Below are 24,015 nucleotides of genomic sequence, written 5' to 3'. Positions count from 1 at the left end.
TCAGAGCATCACGTGGATTCACTGGTACAAGCAGAGTGCAGGAGGCACTCTGAACCTCATTTTTATGCATCAAAAAAGCATAAACCCCAGCTTCGAACCAGGATTTCCTGCTTCAAGATTTAGTGCTTCAAGTGATGAAAAAATGAGCAATCTAACAATTCTGAGGACAGTTGAACGGGATGAAGGAATATATCACTGTGCTCATATGGACTGGACTAAATCTACATGGTATGGGACTTATTTGTCAATAAAAGGTAATTATAAAATCTAATAATGTTTTTTCCAAGACATCTTTACAGACAAGAAAAATGTCCACATTTCAAAAAAACTTTGTAATCTCAAACAAATAAGTGGATTTTTATTTTGATAAAATCAAATTTTCAGAATAAACAACATTTTAAAGCAATGGCAATGGTAATGGTAATAGCTTTTGGAAATATCTCTCATCCTCTCTATCTTTAGTGTCTCAGTTTAATAGAATATTGTTCCTTTCATGATTTCATGTCAACCAATAAAATAAAAATCTTATGTTAAATTATTATAATACAGTTCATTTTTATGGTAAAAAGTAACAACAAGAATATATTTATTTGCTCCCATGTCTCTAACAGCTAAACTTAATGATTACAGGGCCTTTATAGGCCAGTCTTATTTTATCTGTTTTCCTAAAAATGACACCAATACTGACAAAAGAGTTTGTAAGGAATTGAATATATATTATATGTGTATTTGTAACTCTTTTAAGCAGTTCTCCTTCAAAGTGCCCGGTGACCTGAACAGGATTTAGTGGGTACAGAAACTGAGTGAGTGAAATGTAAACTTTGCAAAAAACTCAAACTGACAACAGCTTTGACCAAAGAAGTACATGTCTGTATCTGTAAAAAAATATAAGGATTCTCTAAGTAGTTCACAGAAATCTTCAAACCCTTCTGGGAAACATCTTAAAAATTGCATGTTATTATTATTGTTATTATTATTACAGGAAACTCCAAGAGGACATCAAACTACACTGTTGTTCAGCGGTCAACAGAATCAGATCCAGCCCGTCCAGCAGACTCAGAGACGCTGCAGTGTTCAGTTCTCTCTGATTCTGAGGACGAGACGTGTTCAGAGGATCTCAGAGTGTTCTGGTTCAGAGCCAGATCAGACAACTCCTTACCAGATATCATCTACTCTGACGGAAACAGACCTGGTAATTGTAGCAAGAAATCTGGCACTCAGCGGAGATGCAGTTATGAGTTCTCCAAGAACATCGGCTCCTCTGATGATGGGACCTTTTACTGTGCCGTGGCCACATGTGGACAGATATTATTTGGACAAGGAACCAAATTTGAAAGGGGTATGCTTTTCTAAATTTAATTCAATTACTAAGCCACCTATATTGCTTTTTGAGAAGGAATGACATTTACGTACTTTTTTGTCTTCGTTCTTTAGATAAAGCATCACATCAGTCTCATTGGTCACAGATGATCATAATTATCTGCTTTGCCATTTCTGTGATCATAAATGTTGTTTTTATCTGTCACCACATTCAAAAATCATCATGTAAACAACCTAAAGGTAAGAGTTGATAAAATGTCCTGTTTTTAAACTAAAAAAAGACAGAAGGCAAAGAGTGAAAGCAATGCTAAATCTCATATAATGGAATAGATCAACTTGCACAGTCTGAGTATCCAGATGGTTGTTTCATTTGACAGAAAGCTCCAGTTCACAAGCAAGACAAAACAACTTTAGCCAACAAGAAAATTTCGTAAGTAATGATACTAAATCACCTAATTTATTTGTTTGTTTTAGATATTTAACATCACAGCTGGATGTAACTATATCATTCTGAAATGAAAATGTAATTTTCTGCAGACTGAATATGAACAAGATCTCAGTTATGCTGCTTTGCATTTCTCTGGAGGGAAACCACAAAGAGGAACAAAGAAGAGAGAGTTGAAGACAGAAGAAAGTCTGTATTCACACGTTAAAGAATGATAAAGGTATTATTTTTAATTAGAGAGAATTGTAAAAACTTAAAAAACAAAAACCTCTCTCTATTTTACCAAAATCATTAAATTTGTATATATACCTTCTTTTAATGTGTTGAAATGAAAGCTAACACACACATTTATGTTTTGGGTTCCTTAACATGTATTTAAAACAATAAAATGTGTCTTGTTGTTTTTCTTTACATGTTGTTTAAAACCAAATGTGTGACAAAAATGTTTTAACTAACTTTTAAATATGTGCATGACTCTCGTGGATATCCCCGCACCTCCACTGGGAACATTCTTTGTCTCAGTCACTTAAAAAAAACAACTTTACAGAAAAAAGATTCACAACAATAAGAGTGATTTAGATACAGCTGATTGCTATAATTACTGTGAATAAAAGTCAGTGCTGAAATGGAATTAATCTCAAGGTCCATCAGGTCTATGACAGTATATTTTAAGGACAAGTTAAACTTAAACTTGTTAGAAAAAAACCAGGAGGGTTCCAGTGCAAACAGCAGTAATGATAAATCAATAAACTTAGAATTTATTATTGCCTGCCACTGCAACCTGAAAGGTGGACAATAATGTTTTTTCGTTCATGTCTAAGTGCGTGTATGCTCATGATACACTGGATGAATTTTAGTGAAACTTTCAGAAAGTAATCAGTGGATGTTTATCTACAACTAATTAACATTTGGAGTCGGTCCAATTCAAGATGGCCACTACAGCTGACCTTAGCACACTCAAAACTGACTGTAAGTCAATATTCGTTTTACAGATATTAAGCTAAAATATGATGAAAGACAATAAAATTCTCAGTGTGACATATTGCAAAATCACAAGAGACTGAGCATAATGTTATTTTCAAGTTTTGACAAAAAGGCCTACGGCTCCCTCATTTCTCGACATAATATAATCATAGTTTAAAACTCTGACATGAAAGGCAGCATGCGATATGCATTCTTTCAAGGACTGCTTGGCCTTTATTTTTAATAAAGTTGGTATGTCTGAAAGTAAGCTCAAAAAGATGGGTGGTGTGATTCCCTCTGGTTAAAAGGTCATAGATCTTTGNCCTCCGCAGCTGTAGCGGATCAGGCTCGTCAGGCGTCCATGGGTACTTAGGGCCGTGGTGGGAACCAGACCAGCGCTGGAGCATTGTTTTTACCAAGTGGTAATGTGCCAAGTCCTCATGTTAATCTCCGTCCTTTGTGAAACCTTTTTGAGAATCTCATGCTTGTTTTTTGCCCTACACCTCCATAGGATTACCTGCCTGTTTCTGGAGCCAGTCTGGTCTATACACGGAACCAGTCATGAAGCTAAGTACTCACCTGTTTACCTGTGCCTGTCTGCCAACGTTGCTGCCACCACCTGTAAAGAAAAGACTCGCCTATCACCAACTGGAATTACCACCACTGGAAATAGTACTCACCTCATCGTCTCCTCTCCGTGCTGTGGATTACGCCTCCCTCCATAAGGTCACTCTCTTGGACCAAATCATTATTCATATCTTGCCTGTTTACTTCCTGAAAAGACTCTCAGACTCACATCCTCTGCTTCCAGGTCCCAGTTCCTGTTCATCCTCGCACATTAATATCACTGTAAATAAAATCACTTCCGTTACTTTTGCCTCTGTCTATTGCCTAACTGCTCAAATTAGAAAAAGCCCAGATCCTGACAGGATCCAGAAAGTTGTTGGGTCAGTTCGTACAAACTGCACTTTCAGATGCTTGCCTGCTTGGAGATCAACCAACTGCATCTGAAGTGGCACAGCACTGACCCGTTAAAAGATCTGTGTGACTTGTGACCCTTGATATCTGTGATGAGAAATAGGTTCTGACTGAGCAAGGTTAGCTGTTGTCCGAAGCTGTTAAAATGCCTGCTTAAGTTAACAATCAACTCATTAATAAAATTAACAGAAGAAGCTACACCTTGCTGTCCCTGGACCTGTTTCTGCACTGGTGAGAAGAGTGAGCACATTTTCTCCTGCAGGTCTTCCTTGAACACTTCAAGTTTCCTCTGAAAGGAGCAGACAGCTGTCATCAGTTCACAAATTGAATTGCCCTTGTCCTGAAGCTTCAAATTTAATTCATTCAGATGTGAAGTGATATCAGCCAAAAAGGCCACAAAGTCCATCTGTCTCTTATTTTCTAAAATGAGAGAAAACTCTTATGCTTTGTGACTTCTCAGCTCTGCCAATAAAAGACGCTACTACCCTCCTAATGGACCGAAAGGACACTAACACCATGCCTTTGCTGAGCCATCTCACATTGTTGTGCTGCAACAGGTCATTAGCATTGGCATCAATTTCTCTGAGGAATTCTGCAAGCATGTGATGCTGGTATGAAGAAGATACCCAGAGAAAGTTGATCATTTTCATCATTGTGTTCATCATCTCAGCATGCTCATCTGACAGGGAGGCACAGAGGACAGATTGGTGAATAATGAAAGTGTAAACTGTTAGCTCAGGATTGCCTTCTTTTAGTCTTTCTACAGCTCCCTTCTCTCTCCCAATCATGGCAGGGGATCCATCTGTATTTATTAAAACAGCTTGTTTTGGTTCTATTCCTCTTTTATTAACATCTCCTTAATAGTCAGGATGATGCCTTCTCCTCTTGTACTTGTCTGAAGGGCAGTGATACCTAACAGAATGTTTTCTGGTCTGTGTTGAAAAACCTGACATACACTAACAGTTGAACATTGTCATAAATGTCAGTGGACTCATCCATAGATAGGCCTACACACAGTGTCTTATGTATGGCTTCATCTGGCTGAGTTAGCACATCCAGAGCCAAGAGTTCACCTTTCTTTGTGGCAGATGATGCTGACATGGATTTTGCTGTATTTTGTCACAAAGCTCTTGGTTTTGTTTTCCTTTAAGTAGTATTTGGCCTCTTTGCATCGGCTCCCGGTCTATTTTAGGATTCATTTTAAAATATTGGTTTTAACTTTTAAGGCACTCCAGGGTCAGGCAACCAAATATTTATTAGAACTTCTGAAGCCTCTCTGCACGTCTAGGACTCTGAGGTCTTCGAATCAGATGCTGCTGTCAGTACCTAGAACTCATTTTAAATCCCGGGGTGATAGAGCATTTCAGGTGGTGACCCCGAGACTCTGGAACGCTCTCCCTCTATCATTGCGCTGCTCCAATTCAACTGACTCATTCAAAAAAGTCTTAAGACATATTTCTTCAGACAGGCATTTGGTTAATTTTGTTCACTGATTTTGCTTCTTTTATTATTGTTGTTTTTATTTTTGTAAAGCACTTTGAGATTTTATATCTGTGAAAGGTGCTATATAAATAAAATTTACTTAAGTTTACTTATTTCAACTACTGCACCCATGCATTCTTTAACAATCCCTCTATCAGTAAATGTTTTTCTTATGTTGACCCAAATTTCAAGCAACTCTAAGGGAACATTCATGAGCATTATTGAGCAGTGAATGTGTGGCTCAAAATCCTACTGGTCTGGTCATTCTGGGCTCTGAGGCTACTTTTCTGTTATCTCACTTCAGATTTTAGTGGGGGTGTTTGTTCAAAACCTTTATGTTTTGTCTCATAATGGTGTTTTATATTGCCACTTTTAATTAGTGCAACAGTTTCTAAACATATGGGACACACTGGTTTAATATGAACAGAAATGGGGCTGTCAATTGTCGTGGAAGAAAATCAATTCCCAGGCACTGTTAGATGAAATCACTCAAACAGGTTTATTTATGTATGGTGCGCAGCATACAGAGAGTCTTAAAGACAATTAACAATTAACATCAGAGTCCCAGGTCCGAACGGGAAGCTCTGGCCCCCAAAATCAACACAGGAGCTTGTATTAAAGATATTGGAGTACTGGAGCTCAGAGAAGCAAATCAGTCTGGTTCCCATGAGGAGAAAAGAGCAACATCAATCCTGTAAACAAGTTCATTCTGTGAGAAGCCATGGGACTTGGAATAGAAGATATAACATAATCAGGACTTATGTGTTTTATAATAAACTCTGCAATTACACCATCCAGGAATAAATGCTTTCTTTTTGGTGTCCACTTTTCTGTTTTTAGAGAGTGACCTTTTTTCTTTACTTTAATTCCCTTTTTTTTCTTTTGCTTGTCTTTTCAACTTTCTCCTGCCTTTATCTCAGCTTCCTCTGTGTCAGTCTTATTTTCCCCCTCAGTCACCTTTTTCTCTCATTTTCTTAGGCTGTCTCACTCATCATTTTTCTCCCTTTCTTCAGATCAGTATCGGTTTTTCTTTTTTTTCTACACATATCGCTATCTTTCTTTTTGTTTACCACATCTTTTCTTTAACTTGCCTCTAACTCTCTCGTAAGCATTCGCTGTTCACCACCTGAACTGCACAAACTCGATTGGCTGTGCACGTGGAATGGCTTAACTCTGATGCATTTAGTTGCTGTGTTTCCTCATCTGCTCAACCATTACTGCAAAGGCTACAAAAGCTGTGTCTGCTGGTTGTGTCCCGTCAAATTTGAAATTATGTCACTCTATTTTGGCTATAGCTTTGGGTCTGGATCTGGATCTAGGTCGGTGACTTTGTGACCTCTGTAAACCATCAGAGTGTTGCTTCGGATGTGTGTTTAGGGTCATTTTCCTGCTAGAAGGTGAACTTCTGTCTCAGTCTAAAATCTCTGGAATACCACCTCTCAAGAATTTCTCTGTATATTGCTCCATCCATCTTTTCTTTAACTCTGACTAGTTTCCCAGTTCCCAGAACATCACCCCAGCATGATGCTGCCACCACCATGCTTCCCTGTAGGGATGCCGCTCTCAGCATGATGGAAGGTAGTAGATTTGTCTCTTACATTGTGTTGTCCTTGATGTTTGGTCTCATCTAGCTAAATCACCTTCTTCCACATGTTTGGGGTTGAAATTCGACACAGTTCAACTTTTTTTCTTTAAGCAGCAGCTCTTCCTGTTCACTCTAACATGAAGCTCAGCTCTGTGCAGCTTCTAGTGGTCGCATGGGCCACTAGATCTAGATCTAGACAAAGTGTTTGGCCTCCTGAATGTTTCTCTGATTAACACCTTCCTTACCTGCTCCATGAGTTTTAGTGAAAGCCTTTTCTTGGCAGGTTTGCTGTGGTGGCATGATCTTTCCTTTTGCTAATAATGAATTTAACCCTCCCATGGACTTCGGGTCAAACTGACCCAACGTTACTAGGGCTTCTCTACCTCTCTTTGTCTCTCTTTTGAGGTTGTCAGGAGGGTTCAAGGAGTTCTGTGGAACGGTCAGGGTTTGGGATATTTTGGCATAAACTAACCCTGATCTGTATTCTTCACAACTTTGTGCCTGACCTGTGTGGTCTTCCTGCTGTCTCATGCTTGATGATAGCCCACACTACTTAGAGGTGTTGAACTGCTGTTGATTCTAGGGGCTATTACAACAGGTGTGTATATACTAAAATCATTTGACAACAATTTCCCACAGATGGATCTTATTAAACTAATTATGTGGCTTCTGAAGGCAATGGTAGTAGAATAAAAGTTAAGGGGGTGATTGTGTTATTATTATGCATACACAACCAGGTTTTTTTTGTTGTTTTTTTAAACCAAGTATTTATTTTAACGAGCATTTTATTTAACTTTAAAAATTATACAAAATACTCCAGATTAATACTTATAAACAATGTAGAAATCCAATTAAATTCCTGATTATAAGGTAACAAAGAGGTATGAATATTTTTGCAAGGCATTGTATGTTAACATATGTATTCAGTATATTTTTAAATCAAAGAAACTGTCTGGTTGTAAAGGAAATGTGACAATAGGTTCCTAATTTTTTTTAATTTTTTTTAAAGAAGATCTTTGATTTTTTTTGTTTATTATAATCTTTGCAGTGGTTTAAAATGAACAATTTTCATCCACAACTTTGAACTATCCTGTAAACAAAATGTCTCACTTATATTTGTATGAGGTGTTAATTGGTTAAACTGATCTCACCTATTTATACTGACTTAATCTGTTTGTGCAACTAATATATTAATCGTATCTGATTTGTTTGAATATTCACATTCCTCTTTATTAGAATTAAATTGCATTTATTCTTGCAGTTTTTACCTTATTGGTTTTTGCATTTTAGTGGCATGCGAATACTAGCTCATGCAATTTTGTTAGCTTACTACTGTGTTTTGGTGATTTTCACATTTTATATGCTCAATAAAAAAAAAATATTTATTAGGTGAATTGGTTAAGCTTAGGTGAATATCATCCTAATTAAAGTTGGAGTATTAGAATATTTTAATATTTTGTTTCTCAGAGTTTAACTGAAGTTAAAAAAAAATGAAAACAAGGTATGAATTAAATTAAATTTAAATGAGTTAAACTCATTTACATTGACCGTTTTGTATATATTATGAGTTGAGAGGAGCTAAAGGGATTAAAGAGTAAAAATACTGATGCAAAGTTGAGTTCAAGAATAACAGTTTTACAAACAAGCATCAAGAAATGTGGAGTTAATTTATCAAAAGTAAACATAAAATTGCCCTTTCTTAGATTATAATGAAAAATGATTTTATTTATGTTATGATTTTAATCTAATAGAAGAGACAGACATTAGGGACCCACTGACAGCTTTATACGGAAGCCCATTGCTATCACGCAGGAAAAAAAAAATTTGAACGCTATCACGTTATAACGTGATACGTATCTTGTTAAAACGTGATAATTATCTCGTCACTTTTTTGTAATTATGTACAATTATTATTATTATTCACAGAATTTAACTTGATTGTACATAATTACAAAAAGGTGAAGTGAAAAATAATTAAATTCAAAGCTTTATTTATGATTTATTTTGGAGAGAGGAAGTCTTTTATTTTGAACAATGCTTAACAGGATCTAGTTTTGTCTTTTGCCGCTATCTAGCCTTCTGTTGATTTCGGTTGCTTGGTTACGAACAGCCGTTGCCGTTATTCACCTATTAAAAAGAAAATGTTCAGCAAATACAGCTGAGCCTCCGTTATAATCGCTCTTTAGCCATTTCCTGAATCAGAAGCTACAATCAGAAGCCAACTTCAGCTTCGATCCAGACAGTCAGTTAGGAACGCCGCCACAGCTAGAGGACCGGACTGACGTTTACTTCTGTGCAGTCCTGTTCTGTTTAGGATCCTGGTCAGAGTAGCATACTATTTATGGTTTTAACCACAGTGCAAAGCAGCATCCGTATCCGTGTAGGCCAAACATGAAGGGAAACCTGACCAATTCCTGTTAGCCACTGTACTAGCCTAGCATAATACCGCCACTTCCTGGACACATCATGTTTTAACATGATACGTATCACGTTTTAACAAGATACGTATCACGTTTTAACAAGATAAGTATCACGTTATAACGTGATAGCGTTCGATTTTTTTTTTTTCCTGCGTGATAGCAATGCGCTTCCATAGGGGCTTTATATTTACTAAAAGATTTTTTTTTATTTCCATGGTTAAAAAAAAACCCAACAAAAAACATTCATACATAAACTTCATGTATCTAATAATAATAATAATAATAATAATAATATAGTTTGTGGTAAAGCTCCAGGAATAGATGGCTTGCCTGTAGAGTTTTATAAATCACGTTGGTCTGTGTTGGCGGAAGATCTGTTAAAAGTTCTCAATGACAGTGTAGCAAGGGGAAAGTTACCCCTTAGCTGTCGCAGAGCTGTACTCACTCTTCTCCCTAAGAAGGGTGATCTGTATGAAATAAGGAACTGGAGACCTATCAGTTTATTGTGTACTGATTACAAGATCTTCTCAAAAGTGTTGGCGTCCAGACTGAGAAAAGTGATTGATCAAGTTGTACATGTTGATCAGTCCTACTGTGTCCCTGGCAGATCAATAAGAGATAACATATCACTAATTCGAGACTATTTGGACATCTCTAATTCATTGGGCATAGATTTTGTTCTGATTTCCCTTGACCAAGCAAAGGCATTTGATTGGGTGGAGCACCAATATCTCTGAAACAGTTTGAACGCTTTTGGTTTCTCCCCTGGTTTCATTGCCATGAATAAAACCCTCTATTGTGACATTGAAAGTGTGTTGAAGGTCAATGGTGGTTTAAGTGCTCCTTTTGATGTAAAGAGGGGTATCTGACAAGGCTGTGCAATGTCAGGTATGTTGTATGCTTTAAGTATTGAATCCTTGTTATGTCCGATCAGAAAAAGGTTTCAAGGTGTAAAACTAAATGAATGTTCTTTACCTTTTCAACTTTTCACATATGCAGATGACATTATTGTAGCTATTACAGGAGTGTCAGATGTCCTTAATTTAAGAAAGAAATGGAACTGGCTCCTACCACGAATGTTGTATAGAGGTTGTACGCTTATCATTAATAATCTTGTTGCTTCATCCTTGTGGCATCGTTTAGCTCTTTTGGAACCCCCACCAAATCTTTTAGTGAAATTACAGGCTATTATTTTAAATTTCTTTTGGGACAGACTACATTGGGTCCCTCAGAGTGTGCTGTATTTACCAAAGGAAGAGGGTGGGCAAGGTTTGATACATTTAGAAAGTAGAAAAGCAGCTTTTAGGTTACAGTTTGTACAGAGGTTTTTGTATGGGGATCAAAATGTTTTGTGGAGGCAGGTCACAGAGTTTTTTTTTTTCAAAAGTTGGCAATTTAGGTTTTGGTAAAACTTTGTTTATTGTTGACCACTCAAGCTATATTGTAAAGTGTTTGTCACCTTCTTATGTTAGTGTGTTAAAAACATGGATGCTGATGGAATCAAAGAGACTTGGAGCATCCACATCTTTAAATTGACTATTACTGGAACCTGTCCTCAAGGGATCTCGTTTAGGCTCAGCTTGGGATGGTATGGCCATGATTTCTGAGCTATTGATGAAAAAGGCATTATTACGCTAAAACATTTTCTTGAACTTGCTGGAACTCAAATGGAAGACGCTGTCTCCTTGGCTAGAAGGCTGGAGATTCGTTCTCTACAGATTGGAGGCCTGATGTTGTCAAGATTTAAGCAAGTGTTATCAGAAGTTGACAGAAGACTCATAAATGGCTGGTGCAATGGACTTCTAACACCTGATAAAACTGATCTCTTCTTTAAATTGTGTATTAAGCCAAATGTGAGGGACATTTAATGTCCTGGTCTTCTTTTGGAGAAGGAGAATAATTATATAGACACCACTGGATTCTGTAAATGGGAAGATTATATATATGAGATGTGTTATATGTGTTAAAGCTTTAAACAAGGTAAAGCTAAAAGATATAAAAGATACCCCTTGGAGAGATTTTTTTAAGGTTGGTTTTGATGTGAAACCTGTATGTGGGTTGTTGTATAAGCCACCATTGACCAAAAATGCTGGTGATTTGCAGTGGAGAATTTTGCATGGTATTATGGCAGTTAATGCTTTTGTGTATATTATTAATCCCAGTGTTTCAGACAAATGTCCTTTTTGTTCTTTAAGAGAAACTATTTTTCATTGTTTTGTACAGTGTTTCAGAATAATGGATTTATTTACGTTACTAAGAGACATTTGGGAATTATTTGGAGAAAAATTTACAGAACAGTCTTTTATTTTTGGTTTTTCATATGACAAAAGAAAGAAGAAAAAAAGGACGATCGTTGAATTTTTTTGTTGGTCAAGCAAAGTGGGCACTTTATTTGAGTAGAAGACATAAAATTAATAATGAAGAGAATACTGACTGTGTAAAGATTTTCAAGAGTATGGTTAGAGCGAGAGTGATGTTAGTATATAATTATTATTTAAAAATGGATGAGTTGGGGACTTTTCAAAATATCTGGGATTATGAAAATGTCCTGTTTACTTTAATTAATTCTGAAGTTTCATTTATGAATGTGTTGACTTGAGTTGAATGTTTATATGGATTATTACTGTGTGAATAAAGGAGTTTTTAAAAATCAAATCTTTTTTTCTTTCTTTCTTTCTTTGATGTTGCTTTTATTTTGCACTTTATAAAACAACCAATTCAAATACAAAGTTGGGTCGTGTAAAATATAAATAAAGGCAGAATGCATTATTCTGCAAATCTCATACACCCATGTTTTATTCACAACGGAATATTCATTTTAACAACCATCAAAAAGAAATCTGGATGTTTGTTTTTCCGGCCTGCACTGCAGCTTTCCCCCGACAGATGGCAGCAGAGAAAAACCAGCCGGCTCGACCTATCGTTTTGCTTTGGGTCAGGAGAATCTGGAGGTTCTGTTTTTTAAGGCCGGACTTTGGGCGTCACGCTGCGGTGCCTGCTCGGTGCTCGGTGCTCGGGGCTCGGTGCTCGGGGCTCGGGGCTCGGGGCTCGGGGCTCGGTGCTCGGATCCTGGTTGAGGAGTCCCTGTATGTGGCTGCTCTGAGTCACGGTGACCGATGAAAGGGGGAGGCTTTTGTTTTCAGCCTCGCGGTTTGTTTGTTGTTTCTTCACCTGAGAATGACAAGAGGAGCCGGGACTGTGACTGCACAGAGAAAAACAGACGGATACACGGTAATATTTATTTCACCCTTCATTCGTTCTTCCTTTTGTTTTTATTTTTATGGGAATAAAACACGAGCCCGTCGGAGCATCGTTTCACTTAACGCAATCTCCAACCGCTCGTCTTGTTTATTCAGGTTCGGTTTCTGGGAGGTTCTGGTTCTTCATTTCTTTCAGGTGTAGGTAGCAGCTCTCAGGCCCGATCTCATCTATGTTTCAGACATCTGTGACCAAAATAGATCAGTCATAAAAACCTTTGTTAAAGGCAAAAGCGAACGATAATGTTTTTGGCCCTGCTTTTTCTGTGTGTTAGTAAAATGTCTCATGAAGCACTGGACGGATTTAAATGAAACTAAGTAATAGCTGGACGTACATCTATAACTAATTAATTTTTGGAGTAAATCCAAGTGAAGATTGCCACTACATCTAATCCATCCACATTAACACACTAATGGCTAATAACTAAGTCAGCTTCACAGATGTTGAATGTGGAATGTGGTCAGTGTCACCCACAACACAAGTCTGAGTGGGACTTCTCTTAGTATGAGATGTTATTTTTAAGGTTTGACCAAACTAGCTACGACTTTGTTATTTCTCATCATAAGACGATCTTCGTTTAAAAGAGTAGCATGAAAGGCAGCAGGCAATATGCATTCATTAAAGGAATGATTGGCCTTCATAATAAAGTAAAAACATCTGCAAATGAAACAGCTGTTTTTACTAAATGGGGCTAATGGAGGTTCTGGGAGGCAGATTATTATGTATAAAATCTCAAGATTATTATTATTTATGTCTTAAAGAAGAAAAAGGGAGAGAAGGACTGTGATGGGAGGCTGGAAGGTGTACTTTGAGGAGCTGATGAATGAACAGAATGAAAGGGAAACAAGAGTAGAGGTCATAGAAACTGTGAACCAGGAAGTGGGAAAGAGAGCTTTGAAGAGGATGAAGAAGAGGAAGGTAGTTGAACCTGATGACATACCAGTGGAGGTATGGAAATGTCTAGGAGAGATGGCAGTGAGATTTTTGACTCTGTGGCATTTCTGAGAGTGAAAAAAATGCCTGAGGAATGGAGAAGTGTGTTGGTGCCAGTCTTTAAGAATAAGGGTCAGGGTTTCCTCCAGCGTTTTATAAGCCTGGCGGGCCTCCAGGCTTTGCTGACCCGGCCACCAGGCTAAGCTCCACTTGTTTATTATAAATACATCATTTTTTATACACGTTTTTTTCCACTGGCACCCCCAAAACGGCTACCTTTATCTACCTCACCTGCCGAGGGTACGCCCGCCAACAGTGACGCAATCGTGCTGTCCCCGCCTCTGTGCGAAGGTCCCGCACGGTGTTGCGTCGTGCACCTTTTGTAACTTGGCGCTGGTTACGTAGCGTACTGCCCCCGTCTTTTTGGAGAATACTGCACCGATGTAAGAGCCAAGTATAAACGCCTCCACCACGCGCTCGGGTCCGCGCGCTGTTCACGGAGCCCTGCGTGACTTTAATGAACCCTGAGGCCGAGCCTCCTTCAGCTACCTGGAGTTAGCATGTTGTCAGAGCCACAGTAATAAACATGGAACGAGCGGGTTTAACTGAAAATGGTTAGTTGAGCCGAAATTCAGCTGGTGGCTTTACAAGACTGAATATGGTAAGCATGTCTTGTACTTAGTGAAAATATTATCCTTGTTTACCAGTAAAATGATGCTATTAAATTCAGCATTAGATGTTTTGTTTTGTTGTTCCATGTAGTGATCCAACATGCAGCCTGTGCCACAAAAAGCACAGTACAGCATCTGTCTGTTTATCAGAGTTCTCTGTTGTCATTCGTTGGCCTGGAAGTGAGACGTGTGTTGGTGCTTTGTTTACACTTTTTCATTTATGTTAATTTAATTTATTTGTAAATGTGACTTAAATTAGGATTTAAATTAGGTGCAATCAATTAGTATTTATTTTAATTGTATTTTTGTTTTAAAAAGTATTTCAAAAGTTTCTTTTTGTAAAACTGTAGTTGTGTAAATATTTGGCACAAATATCTTACAATATCACATAATAAATAGCCATATTTTCAACTTTCCTGTCATCTTAAATCATTTTTTTACTAAATCATGGTCGGCTGGCGATCGGCGATCGGCCACCTACCACCGGGCTCAGCCTCTTTTCTGTGGGAAACCCTGAAGGTCATGAACAGAGTTGTAGCAACTACAGGGGAATTAAGTTGATGAGCCACACAATGAAGATCTTGGAGAGAGTTGTGGAAGCTACAAGAGGTCACTACTTGTGAACGGCAGTATAGTTTTATGTTAAGAAAGAGCACCACAGATGCCATAATTGCTTTGAAGATGCTGATGGAGAAGTCCAGAGAGGTTCAGAAAGAACCCCTTTGTGGATTTAGAAAAAGCATACGACAGAGTGCGGAGAGAGGAGCTGTGGTGTTGTGTGGAAATCTGGAGTGGCAGAGACATATGTTAGACAGGACATGTATGAGGACAGCAGGACAGTGGTGAGGTGTGGTGGTTAGTGGTTAGTGCTCCGTTTGTGCAGGTTTGTGCCGTTAAAATTTTCGTTTGTGCAGCTTTGGTTTCTAAGATATTAAAATTATTTTTTAGGTCATCCAGAGGTCACCATCCCCCCATCTTGCTACAAAACAAACCAAAGTGGGCTACTTTGTTAGTGCTCCGTTTGTGCTGTTAAAACTGTCGTTTGTTCATCTTTCCCTTTTGAGATATTAGAAGTTCAAATATCCAATCCAATATGGCGGCAACGTTGATGTATGATTTGGCGCTTGATGGGGCGTCTACCATGTCTGTGGAACGTAGTCTATACAAGGCATGCTTTGATTGGATGAAAAAGGCCAGTCTATGATTGGCTGTTGGTGTGGCTCATTTACATATAACTTTGAGTTGCGAGCAGCTTGTCAGAGCCGAGCGTGAGCAGAGAGAGCCGAGCAGAGAGCCGAGCGCGAGCAGTTTGTCAGAGTTGAGCGATCTGTGCTCAAATTAGTGTCCCTGTGCGCTCAACCTGGTGACGCAAAAATCACACCATAGTGAAAGGCTCCAGCTCTCTGCAACCCGAAAAGGAGAAGTGGGTAAAGAAAATAGATGGATGATGTAATGTAGTTTATTTAATGAGTTCCAGTCTCAGTTTAGTTTCTGGATAAAACAAGAAGCTCAGTCACTTGGTCAGGTAAAAGAAAGGGGTGCCATCCAGTCTCTGTGTTCTTTCCCAGTCCGGTCCTCCACCCTGTAGGCCAGGATTCCTGCCAGAACTTGTCTGTGATTTATGATTTTGACCACGAGAAGCCACCACCACAATCTTCAGATGTCAGCTCATATTTAAAGCTTCTGTAAGCCATCAACAGTTCTGCTCAAAGCTATACATTTTACACAGTTTTCACCATATTCATAAATCCTGAAATCACTGCTGACTGAGGGGAAATTTAGTCTGAGAAGGTTTAAAATACCCAAAGAAAAAGTTTATCTGAGGTGATCTCTGAGGTCTTTGGATATTCTGGTTAGCCCTTTTTTTTTTGGAAAGAAAGCTCACATCCAAATTCTCTGAAATTTAAGTTTTCCATCTGACCATAAAGGGAGAGAAGAAAAAAAATCTTCTTTTCTTTTCTTTTATAACTGCTGCTTTCTGCAGGGTCACCACAGCAAGCAAACTCACATTAACGATTTGTCAACTGCGCTATACGCCAGATGCTCTTCATGTCGAAACCTGGGCTTGAAGAACCAAAAGTGGCACCAAAATCATGGCACTGACCACTGAGCTACAACTAGGTCTGTGTAAATTTATTGATTCTACGATATTTATCGATATTTTTTTTCCTCAGAAAGTATCGATTTTTCATCCACGAGTATCGATACATTAAATCCTACTCAAATTCCTCCTGTTCCAACTGTCACTCTGCTCACTGCCCACCCCTCCCTCCGTTCGCTTTGCAGGGAGAGCGATTAGGTCATCAAGCCACTAGTGTCGCTGTAGAGCATTTCTACCAAGTTACCTGACTATATACTTGATTTACACACAAAAAGTGCGAGCGAGGAGATTCAATATAATGGCGGCGAACATCACTCCAGCACCTTCTTGCTTAAAAGCAGATGTGTGGGAGCACTTTGGCTTTAAAAAGAAGAAGGAAAGCGACTTTCTGGATAAAACTCTGGCGGTCTGCAAGCTGTGTCACACAAATGTTAAACACTCGGGAAATACCACCAACCTTCGAGCCCACCTCGTCACCACCTTGTCACCACCTCGTCACCACCTTGTCACCACCTCGTCACCATCCCGGTAACGCTAGCTGAGGAGCCCACGAAGCTGCGCCGTAACCCAAAACAAACCATGGACAGTGAAAGCGTGTGTTTCTGTAAGTTACCATCTACTTCGCTAAGGTCACAAAAGAGTATCGAGACGATTGCCTACTTTATTTGTCAGGATTTGAGACCCTACTCAGTGGTTGAAAACGCAGGCTTTAGGCGCATGGTGAACTCGATGGGGCCCCACTGTACTGTACTGTGCTTTTTGTGGCACAGGCTGCATGTTGGATCAGCATATCTAATGCTGAATTTAATAGCATCATTTTACTGGTAAACATGAATAATATTTTCACTAAGTACAAAACATGCTTACCATATTCTGTCGTGTAAAGCCACCCGCTGAATTTCAGCTTAACTAACCATTTTTGGTTAAACCCGCTCATTCGATGTTTATTGCTGCGGCTCCAGCGACATGCTAACTCCAGGTAGCTGAAGGAGGCTCGGCCTCAGGGCTCATTAGAGTCCTGCAGGGCTCCGTGAACAGCACGCAGACCTGAGCGAGCGGTGGAGGCGTTTATACCTGGCACTTACATCAGTGCAGTATTCTCCAAACAGACGGCAGCAGTACGCTACGTAACCAGTGGAAATACTGTAAAAAAGAGAGCAGATGTTGTCACATCAAATATGGCTGCATGTATTCAGGAGGAAGAGCTGTTGTGTTTCAGGTTATTATTCAGAGAGGATGTTTAAACTTAAATCATTCAGTTTGGCTTTAATTGATTTATTTGCTTTAATTGTGATTCACCCATCATAGGAGTAACATTTCTATAAACACTCCTTTTAATCGGCTGCAGCAGTAATCTCCACCGTTTGATTATCTTTGTGATCTCTCAGAGAGAGGGATCATATAAGTGCTGATACAGGTGAACCAGCTCCGCTAGAGCACCGAAATCGTCCATTTTGAACAGAGCGCGGTGCGTGCGGTCCACACCAAGTTACAAAAGGTGCACGACATGACACTGCGCGGGACCTTCACGCGGGGCGGGGACAGCGCAATTGCGTCACTGTTGGCGCGTGCACCCTCGCGTGGTGAGGTAGATAAAGGTAGCGGTTTTGGAGCTTATAATACACTGGGGGAAACCCTGGTTCTTGCAGACCCAGAATCTCTAACTAGGAAAGAAATAAGAAAAGAAAATAAGAACAATGATTTGTAAATGAAAACTTATAGCCATAAATATTTCAAATGTTTTTCTACTTCTTTGGTCAGAAAAATAGGGAAACATTACCTCATCAAAGCTAAAACTTCGTCACCATGATTTGACATTTAGTATTTTGTTTTTCTTTTACAAGAGGTCAGGTTCTTTCATTTCAGATAGAAGTTGTTACAGGCGGGGTGCATATGAAGCCACAAGCGCTGGCTTAACACAAGGAGCTCAAAGAAATAAACTAAACTTTATTTACAAGAAAAAACAAAAAACAAAAGTTGACATGGCAGCAAACTTACAAAACTAGGAGTGGTAACAGAGATTAACCAGGGAAGCACGGGGAGGACTGGATGTGGCATGAGAAGGCTCAATGCACCAATAAAGGCAGGGTGAAACAAAAGGGAATATATAAAAAATCTGACAGACAGAGAAGTAACATGAACACAAAGAAACATTCTACTAAACACAAAGATGCAAAGATGAACAACAAAAAACTGAGATCCTGATAGTAAGGGTTGTCACACAACAGTCCAAAACAAGAAAAGCAAACTTGGGAGGGTGGAGGGGGAATACAGAATGGAAGGATCTAGATGGGAAAAGAAAGAACAAAAGCAAGCAGGACATAGGACTTGAGACTAACTGGAAAACATTTTAGAGTTCTGGGGGATGACCTGGGGTGCATCCCGACTTGAGAGACAGCTCTGGAAGTTGTCTGGGGAAGCATCCATTTTGTCTCATTTTGTTTAAAAAGTCTTGTTGTTTGTTCAGATGAAACTTTACTTTCATGCTGCCATGTTCTTTTTTTTGAGAAGATGCCAGTCTTCCAAACAAGCCAAACTTTGTTCAGTCTTTGACCTGATATGCTTTCTTTATATTATATATTTATGTCTAATAATGCTTTGCTATGGTTGTTGCTTCTCATCAGTTCCAGTCACTCTGTTGATTTTCATCATTACGAAGAATGTGTGTTTCAGCATTTCCTACTCATATTGTTGGTTTGGGGGCCAACAGTCGCCCACATCTACCAGCTGTCTTTTTTTCTGAGTCATCTTCAGTGTTCTTCATTTTTCTTTCTTCTCTTTGCAGAAAGAAGAGACATTTTGACATACTGACATGAGGAAAGACATTGAGACTCTAATAGCAGAGGAACGGGCTGATATCATTCTAAAATATGCTACGGTGAGTTTATGCTTCCTACAAACTGCAATGTCTCTGTATAAAGTGTTCCTTCAGTGGTTTGTATTTATTTATCCTGTGACAACTCTTCGTTTTAAATAGTTTTTTTTACTTTGTGTTGCATTTCATTACTTCTCTCAAGTTTTATGAGTGTGTTATCAGTGTGCCTGTGTTATTTCTGTTGTGTTTTTGTTTGTTTTTGTTTTTTGTGTGTGGCCAGGGGACAGACTGGGAGGGATCAAAGCATGAATTCAGATCTTTTTATATTTATATATTTTTGAGCAGTGTAGAAGACACTAGTTTAAGTGAGTGTGTGTGGGAGGATGTGTATATGTTGCCAAAGTACATTATTAACCTGTTGTATAACAGTATGTTTGTGTCTCTGGAGGTGATGAGGGCGCAAGAACCACATATTTCAAATTTCTAAATGAAAACAAAATAAGTTTAATAATAAGGGTGAAAATTGTCCTGTTAGTTTACAAATTTGATTATGAATTAAGTGCTGATGATATTATGTATGTACTTTTAGAAATAGTTAAGTCTAAAGATGCTCTCTTGTTTGCAGGTATAAACGTCTCTGAATTATTACATCTTTAAATCTTAAAATTTATAGATACTTCAGCCCTGACATAATTTGAGTTTTTCCCATATTTAGAATTCATATTATAATTGTTAAAACTACAAAATTCAAATTTAGAGATTTATTAGAAGTTTACAGCCTTTATTCTGCCATTTTCAAATTATACTTTAATTTACTTCACACTTCTCACTTTTTCTACACTACTCTGCATTTTATTTTAGTCTACTTTATTTTTGGTAGCATGGTGGAACAGTGGCTAGAGCTGTCATCTCGCAGCAAAAAGGTTCAGCACTTAGCTGTGACCTTTCTGTGTGGAGTTTGGGTGGTCTTTCTGTCCAGGCATGGATTTTTGCTAAGTACTCCCAGACCTAGAACATGCATGTTAGGTTAATTGTTACATTAAATTGTATCTAGATGAGAATGTGAATAGTTATGTCTCATTTATGTATGAGATTCTGAAGGTATGATAACCTTGAGCAAAAATACCATTGTATTATGCTATTAAAACAAAAATTTAAAAATTCATTACATGATTTATTTGTTTTTGTTTAAAAACAATAATGCATTTACTGTTACTTTTGCCGCCAAAATAATATCACATATTGCTTTCTAATTATTTTACAGGTATAATCAGTAGTGGCTGGTGGTGATATTTGTAGGGTGGGCTAATATAAAATGCTACAGTTTGGATTTCAACAACAGAAGTATCCAATTTGAAATAAAGAAAACCTGTTATAAATTGACATTGTCCTATTTCATCACAAAGACAACCTTAAAACAAACCACCACCCAAAGCCAAGCTTACACAGAGCCTCTGCCAGTTGTCCAATACTTAATTCCCCTGCATTAGGGGTTTCACTCATTTTTTCAGATTATCTTTTCTCAGTCAAACAGCTTTGCATAACACCACACCACACTCCTTGACACAATTACTAAACACACCTAAAAAATGAAATCAAACAGGACATGCAATATTGGAAAGTGCATTTTTATTTTTTGAAATGAGGCCTACCTTATTTAAAGAGAAGCTTACTCTGATGACTTTTCTGGGATGTAAAAAGGTTAATAACCACCTCGTTAAAGATTTGCTAGCTACACTTGCTGTTAGTAAGTCCTTTCAATGAAACCAGGTCAAGGAAAAAATTCGGTTTTGCTGCTTTTCCTTTTTTGAATATCCTTTGGTCTATCCACCCTCAACCTCTTCACTTCTGGTTTTTCCCCAAAAAAATCTTAAGGAAAACAGGTGAGAAATTAAATAATCTACCTTGTTTATGTTTATCTTGCTTGCCATTGCACTTATGTCAGTCTATGCCAAACTACTCCACATACACTCGCGCTTGAGGAACATTATTGTACGTCCACCCTCATTGGCTAAAGCTTGTGGCCTTGGGCTGACCCTGGGCTGAAATAATGCACAGATAAAAATAAGGAGACTCAGAAGACACAAGTGAACATGTTGACAGTCAAGTTTAAAATAAGTGTCAGCTTTTTCCTTCACATGATTTGGCTTAATTGGCCTTTTTTAATGTATGTGAATGTTTTTGTACAGTGCCCTGAGACAACTTTTGTTGTGACTTGGCGCTATATAAATAAACTGAATTAAATTGAACATTTCGTTTCTGATGATATTTAAGATCATAGCTGAAATTTCAATTTAATCACAAGTATTGCAAATTAATTTAAAGTTGAAATTGAACTGAAATGTAGTATCAGAGTCAGATTTTGGTTGCAGTAGGGACCCAAGAATGTAGACAACCATAGTAGTATCAATTTTTTTTGATCAGGTAAACAATAGAAGAGGGAGTTGAATACAAAATAAAATTAACTGCATTTAATATTACTCTACCAATTCCTTTTAACTTTACAGATCAAAAAAGGATGTGAAGAAATACATACTTATTTAATCACACCCCTAGTTCTCAATTATAACTAACAGTTATCAACCATTAGTTAACAATTATTTATCTATTGACTCAGCTACTATCGCGGGAGTGAACGCTGGCGCGACTTGCTGCCGCTGCTCGCCGCAAATCAACGATTATTGGCAAAACTGTGTGTGTACATGGTCTAGCTTCCACTTTCCTGCTCTCATCGACTACCTGAGTCTTACCTGTCGCTGTTCATCTGTCCAAGCTGCCGACTCCTCTCCTACAATGCCATCTAGCAGGATATACATCTGGGCTGTGCTTCTCTGGACTCTCCTGGCACTCCTCCAACAACCTGTTACGGGTCTGATCCAGTACTCTGCTGCTGAGCTCCTCCGGCTGCGGTTTCATCCATCTGCACTTCCCCCTTCTTCGCTATTCATCTCGGATGCAACTCTCCTACCACGCCGGAAATACATCCACCGCGGACTTCGTCGGAACATCCAAGAGGACACGTCGAAACCCATAAAATCCATCTGGTCTACCTCTCGTCGTCACCGGCGTGCCTCCAACCGGGTTGTTGACCGCAGCGTGCTAGCTTACCTGGCCCGGTCAGCTAACGCTCCTGCAACGTCTGATAACTCCTCCGTAAACTTCGGTCTGCTTAACGTCCGCTCACTTACGGGCAAGGGACATCTCATTCAGGATCTCCTCACTGACCGTAAGTTTGACTTTTTATGCCTGACTGAGACTTGGCAACAACCGAATGATTTCTCTCAGCTCAATGATTCTACTCCACCGGGGTTTGTTTACATCTGTCAACCCCGTGGCACCGGCCGGGGAGGAGGTCTCGCGATAATTCACCGCGAGAAGTGGAAAGTCTCGCCGTTGTCTGCTCCCACCTTCTCCTCTTTCGAATCAACTGTGTGTCAGCTCTATGGACCTACCCCCACCATCGCAACCATCAACCGCCCGCCGAAAACTAACAGTGACTTTCTGAATGACTTCGCTGCTCTTCTCACTCACCTGTCAATCCTCTCACCAAACATTATAGTATTGGGTGATTTTAATATTCACATGGACGATGGAAATAGCCCTCTGACTAAAGACTTTTCATCCTGCCTCCAGAGTTTTGGTCTTCAGCAGTTCATCAATGTTCCCACTCATTCTAAGGGTCATGTCCTGGATCTAGTCTGCTGTTCTGGTGTTTCTCCCTCGGATTATACAGCAGATGAACTCGCCATAACTGACCATTTTCTCCTCTCATTCAATATCTGTCTCCCTCTCTCCATCACCAAGCTTCCCCGTCTCATCTCTTTCCGTAACATTAAGGATATTGATTTAAATTCTCTCTCCTCTGCCGTCAATTCTCTCATGGACAATCTATATTCAACTCTAGATTCAACCACCCTTGATGACTTGGTCTCATATTACAACACTGGTCTTCACTCAATACTCAACTCTCTTGCTCCGCTAAAAACCAGATCTGTTTCTTTTGTTCGCTCTGCGCCCTGGTTTACTCCAGAACTTCGGCTCATGAAAGCTAAAGGACGGCAACTTGAAAGGCTCCACCGGAAAACTGGACTGGTTGTTCATAAAGACATTTACAAAACTCACATATTGCATTACAAGGACTGTATCAATCTAGCCAAATCCTCCTACTACACTGGTTTAATTTGTTCAAATGAAGGCTCCACCAAGTCAATATTCTCCCTCTACAAGAACATCACCCAAGCCCCGGACTCCCTACCTTCACATCTGTGTTCAACTCAATTTTGTAATTCCCTCATGTCATTTTTTGACAGTAAAATTGTTAAGATCCACCAGCATCTCAGCTCACAACCCTCCCCCTGTCCTATTCTTGAACTTTCTCCTCCAGCCCACTCCTTCTCTTCCTTCGAGCTCCCGACGACTTCAGAAATCACAAGCCTCATCAACAAGTCCAAGTTGACCACCTGTTTGCTCGACCCTCTTCCAACAGTCCTGGTTAAAGCCTGTGCCCTATCTATACTCCCTCTCATCTCTGCCATTATTCACTCCTCTCTCTCCACCGGAACAGTTCCTGCATCATTTAAAATTGCTGCCATAACTCCTATCTTGAAAAAACCTGGCGCTGATCACCATAATCTCAATAATTTCCGTCCTATCTCCAACTTGCCTTTCATCTCCAAGATTCTTGAAAAGACAGTAGCATCCCAACTTCACACTTATCTATCCAACAACAACCTGTATGAACTGTTTCAGTCTGGTTTTCGTCCCCTCCACAGTACAGAAACAGCCCTCATAAAAATCACCAATGACCTCCTCTTGGCAGCTGACTCCGGCTTGCTGTCCATCCTCATCCTCCTCGACCTGAGTGCAGCGTTTGACACCATCTGCCATGCCACCCTACTCAACAGACTTTCCTCTATTGGTATCACTCAGACTCCTCTAAACTGGTTTAAATCATATCTCTCCTGCCGCACTCAGTTCATCCGGATCAAAACCTTCACTTCTGAGCCTTCATCTGTCACATCAGGAGTTCCCCAGGGCTCTGTCC

At 39.2% G+C, this 24,015-nt stretch overlaps 2 protein-coding genes across 4 annotated transcripts in view; both read left to right on the top strand.

Annotated features, from left to right (window-relative positions):
- The window catches only part of LOC108243982, a 3,264-nt gene extending 1,088 nt beyond the window's left edge, over positions 1-2,176 (top strand). The window contains exons 2-6 of the mRNA XM_037979935.1: positions 5-254; positions 983-1,339; positions 1,435-1,560; positions 1,698-1,750; positions 1,858-2,176. Of these exons, the coding sequence (XP_037835863.1) occupies positions 5-254; positions 983-1,339; positions 1,435-1,560; positions 1,698-1,750; positions 1,858-1,980 (909 nt within the window). The 3' untranslated portion in view covers positions 1,981-2,176. The remainder of the gene's footprint in view (positions 1-4; positions 255-982; positions 1,340-1,434; positions 1,561-1,697; positions 1,751-1,857) is intronic.
- Positions 2,177-12,208: 10,032 nt separating this feature from the next.
- The window catches only part of LOC108243992 (USP6 N-terminal-like protein), a 38,453-nt gene continuing 26,646 nt past the window's right edge, over positions 12,209-24,015 (top strand). Inside the window, exons 1-3 of one of the 3 annotated variants that reach the window (XM_017429812.3) lie at positions 12,209-12,424; positions 16,040-16,176; positions 18,942-19,034. In XM_017429812.3, the coding sequence (XP_017285301.1) occupies positions 18,969-19,034 (66 nt within the window). In that variant the 5' untranslated portion in view covers positions 12,209-12,424; positions 16,040-16,176; positions 18,942-18,968. The remainder of the gene's footprint in view (positions 12,425-16,039; positions 16,177-18,941; positions 19,035-24,015) is intronic. The other 2 variants (XM_017429811.3, XM_017429813.3) reach the window with 2 other exon arrangements.

This window comes from Kryptolebias marmoratus, linkage group LG15 (genome assembly GCF_001649575.2).
Source record: "Kryptolebias marmoratus isolate JLee-2015 linkage group LG15, ASM164957v2, whole genome shotgun sequence".
Taxonomy (NCBI): Eukaryota; Metazoa; Chordata; class Actinopteri; order Cyprinodontiformes; family Rivulidae; genus Kryptolebias; species Kryptolebias marmoratus.
Note: the sequence above shows the minus strand (reverse complement) of the source record. Positions and strands in the feature narration are given on the sequence as shown.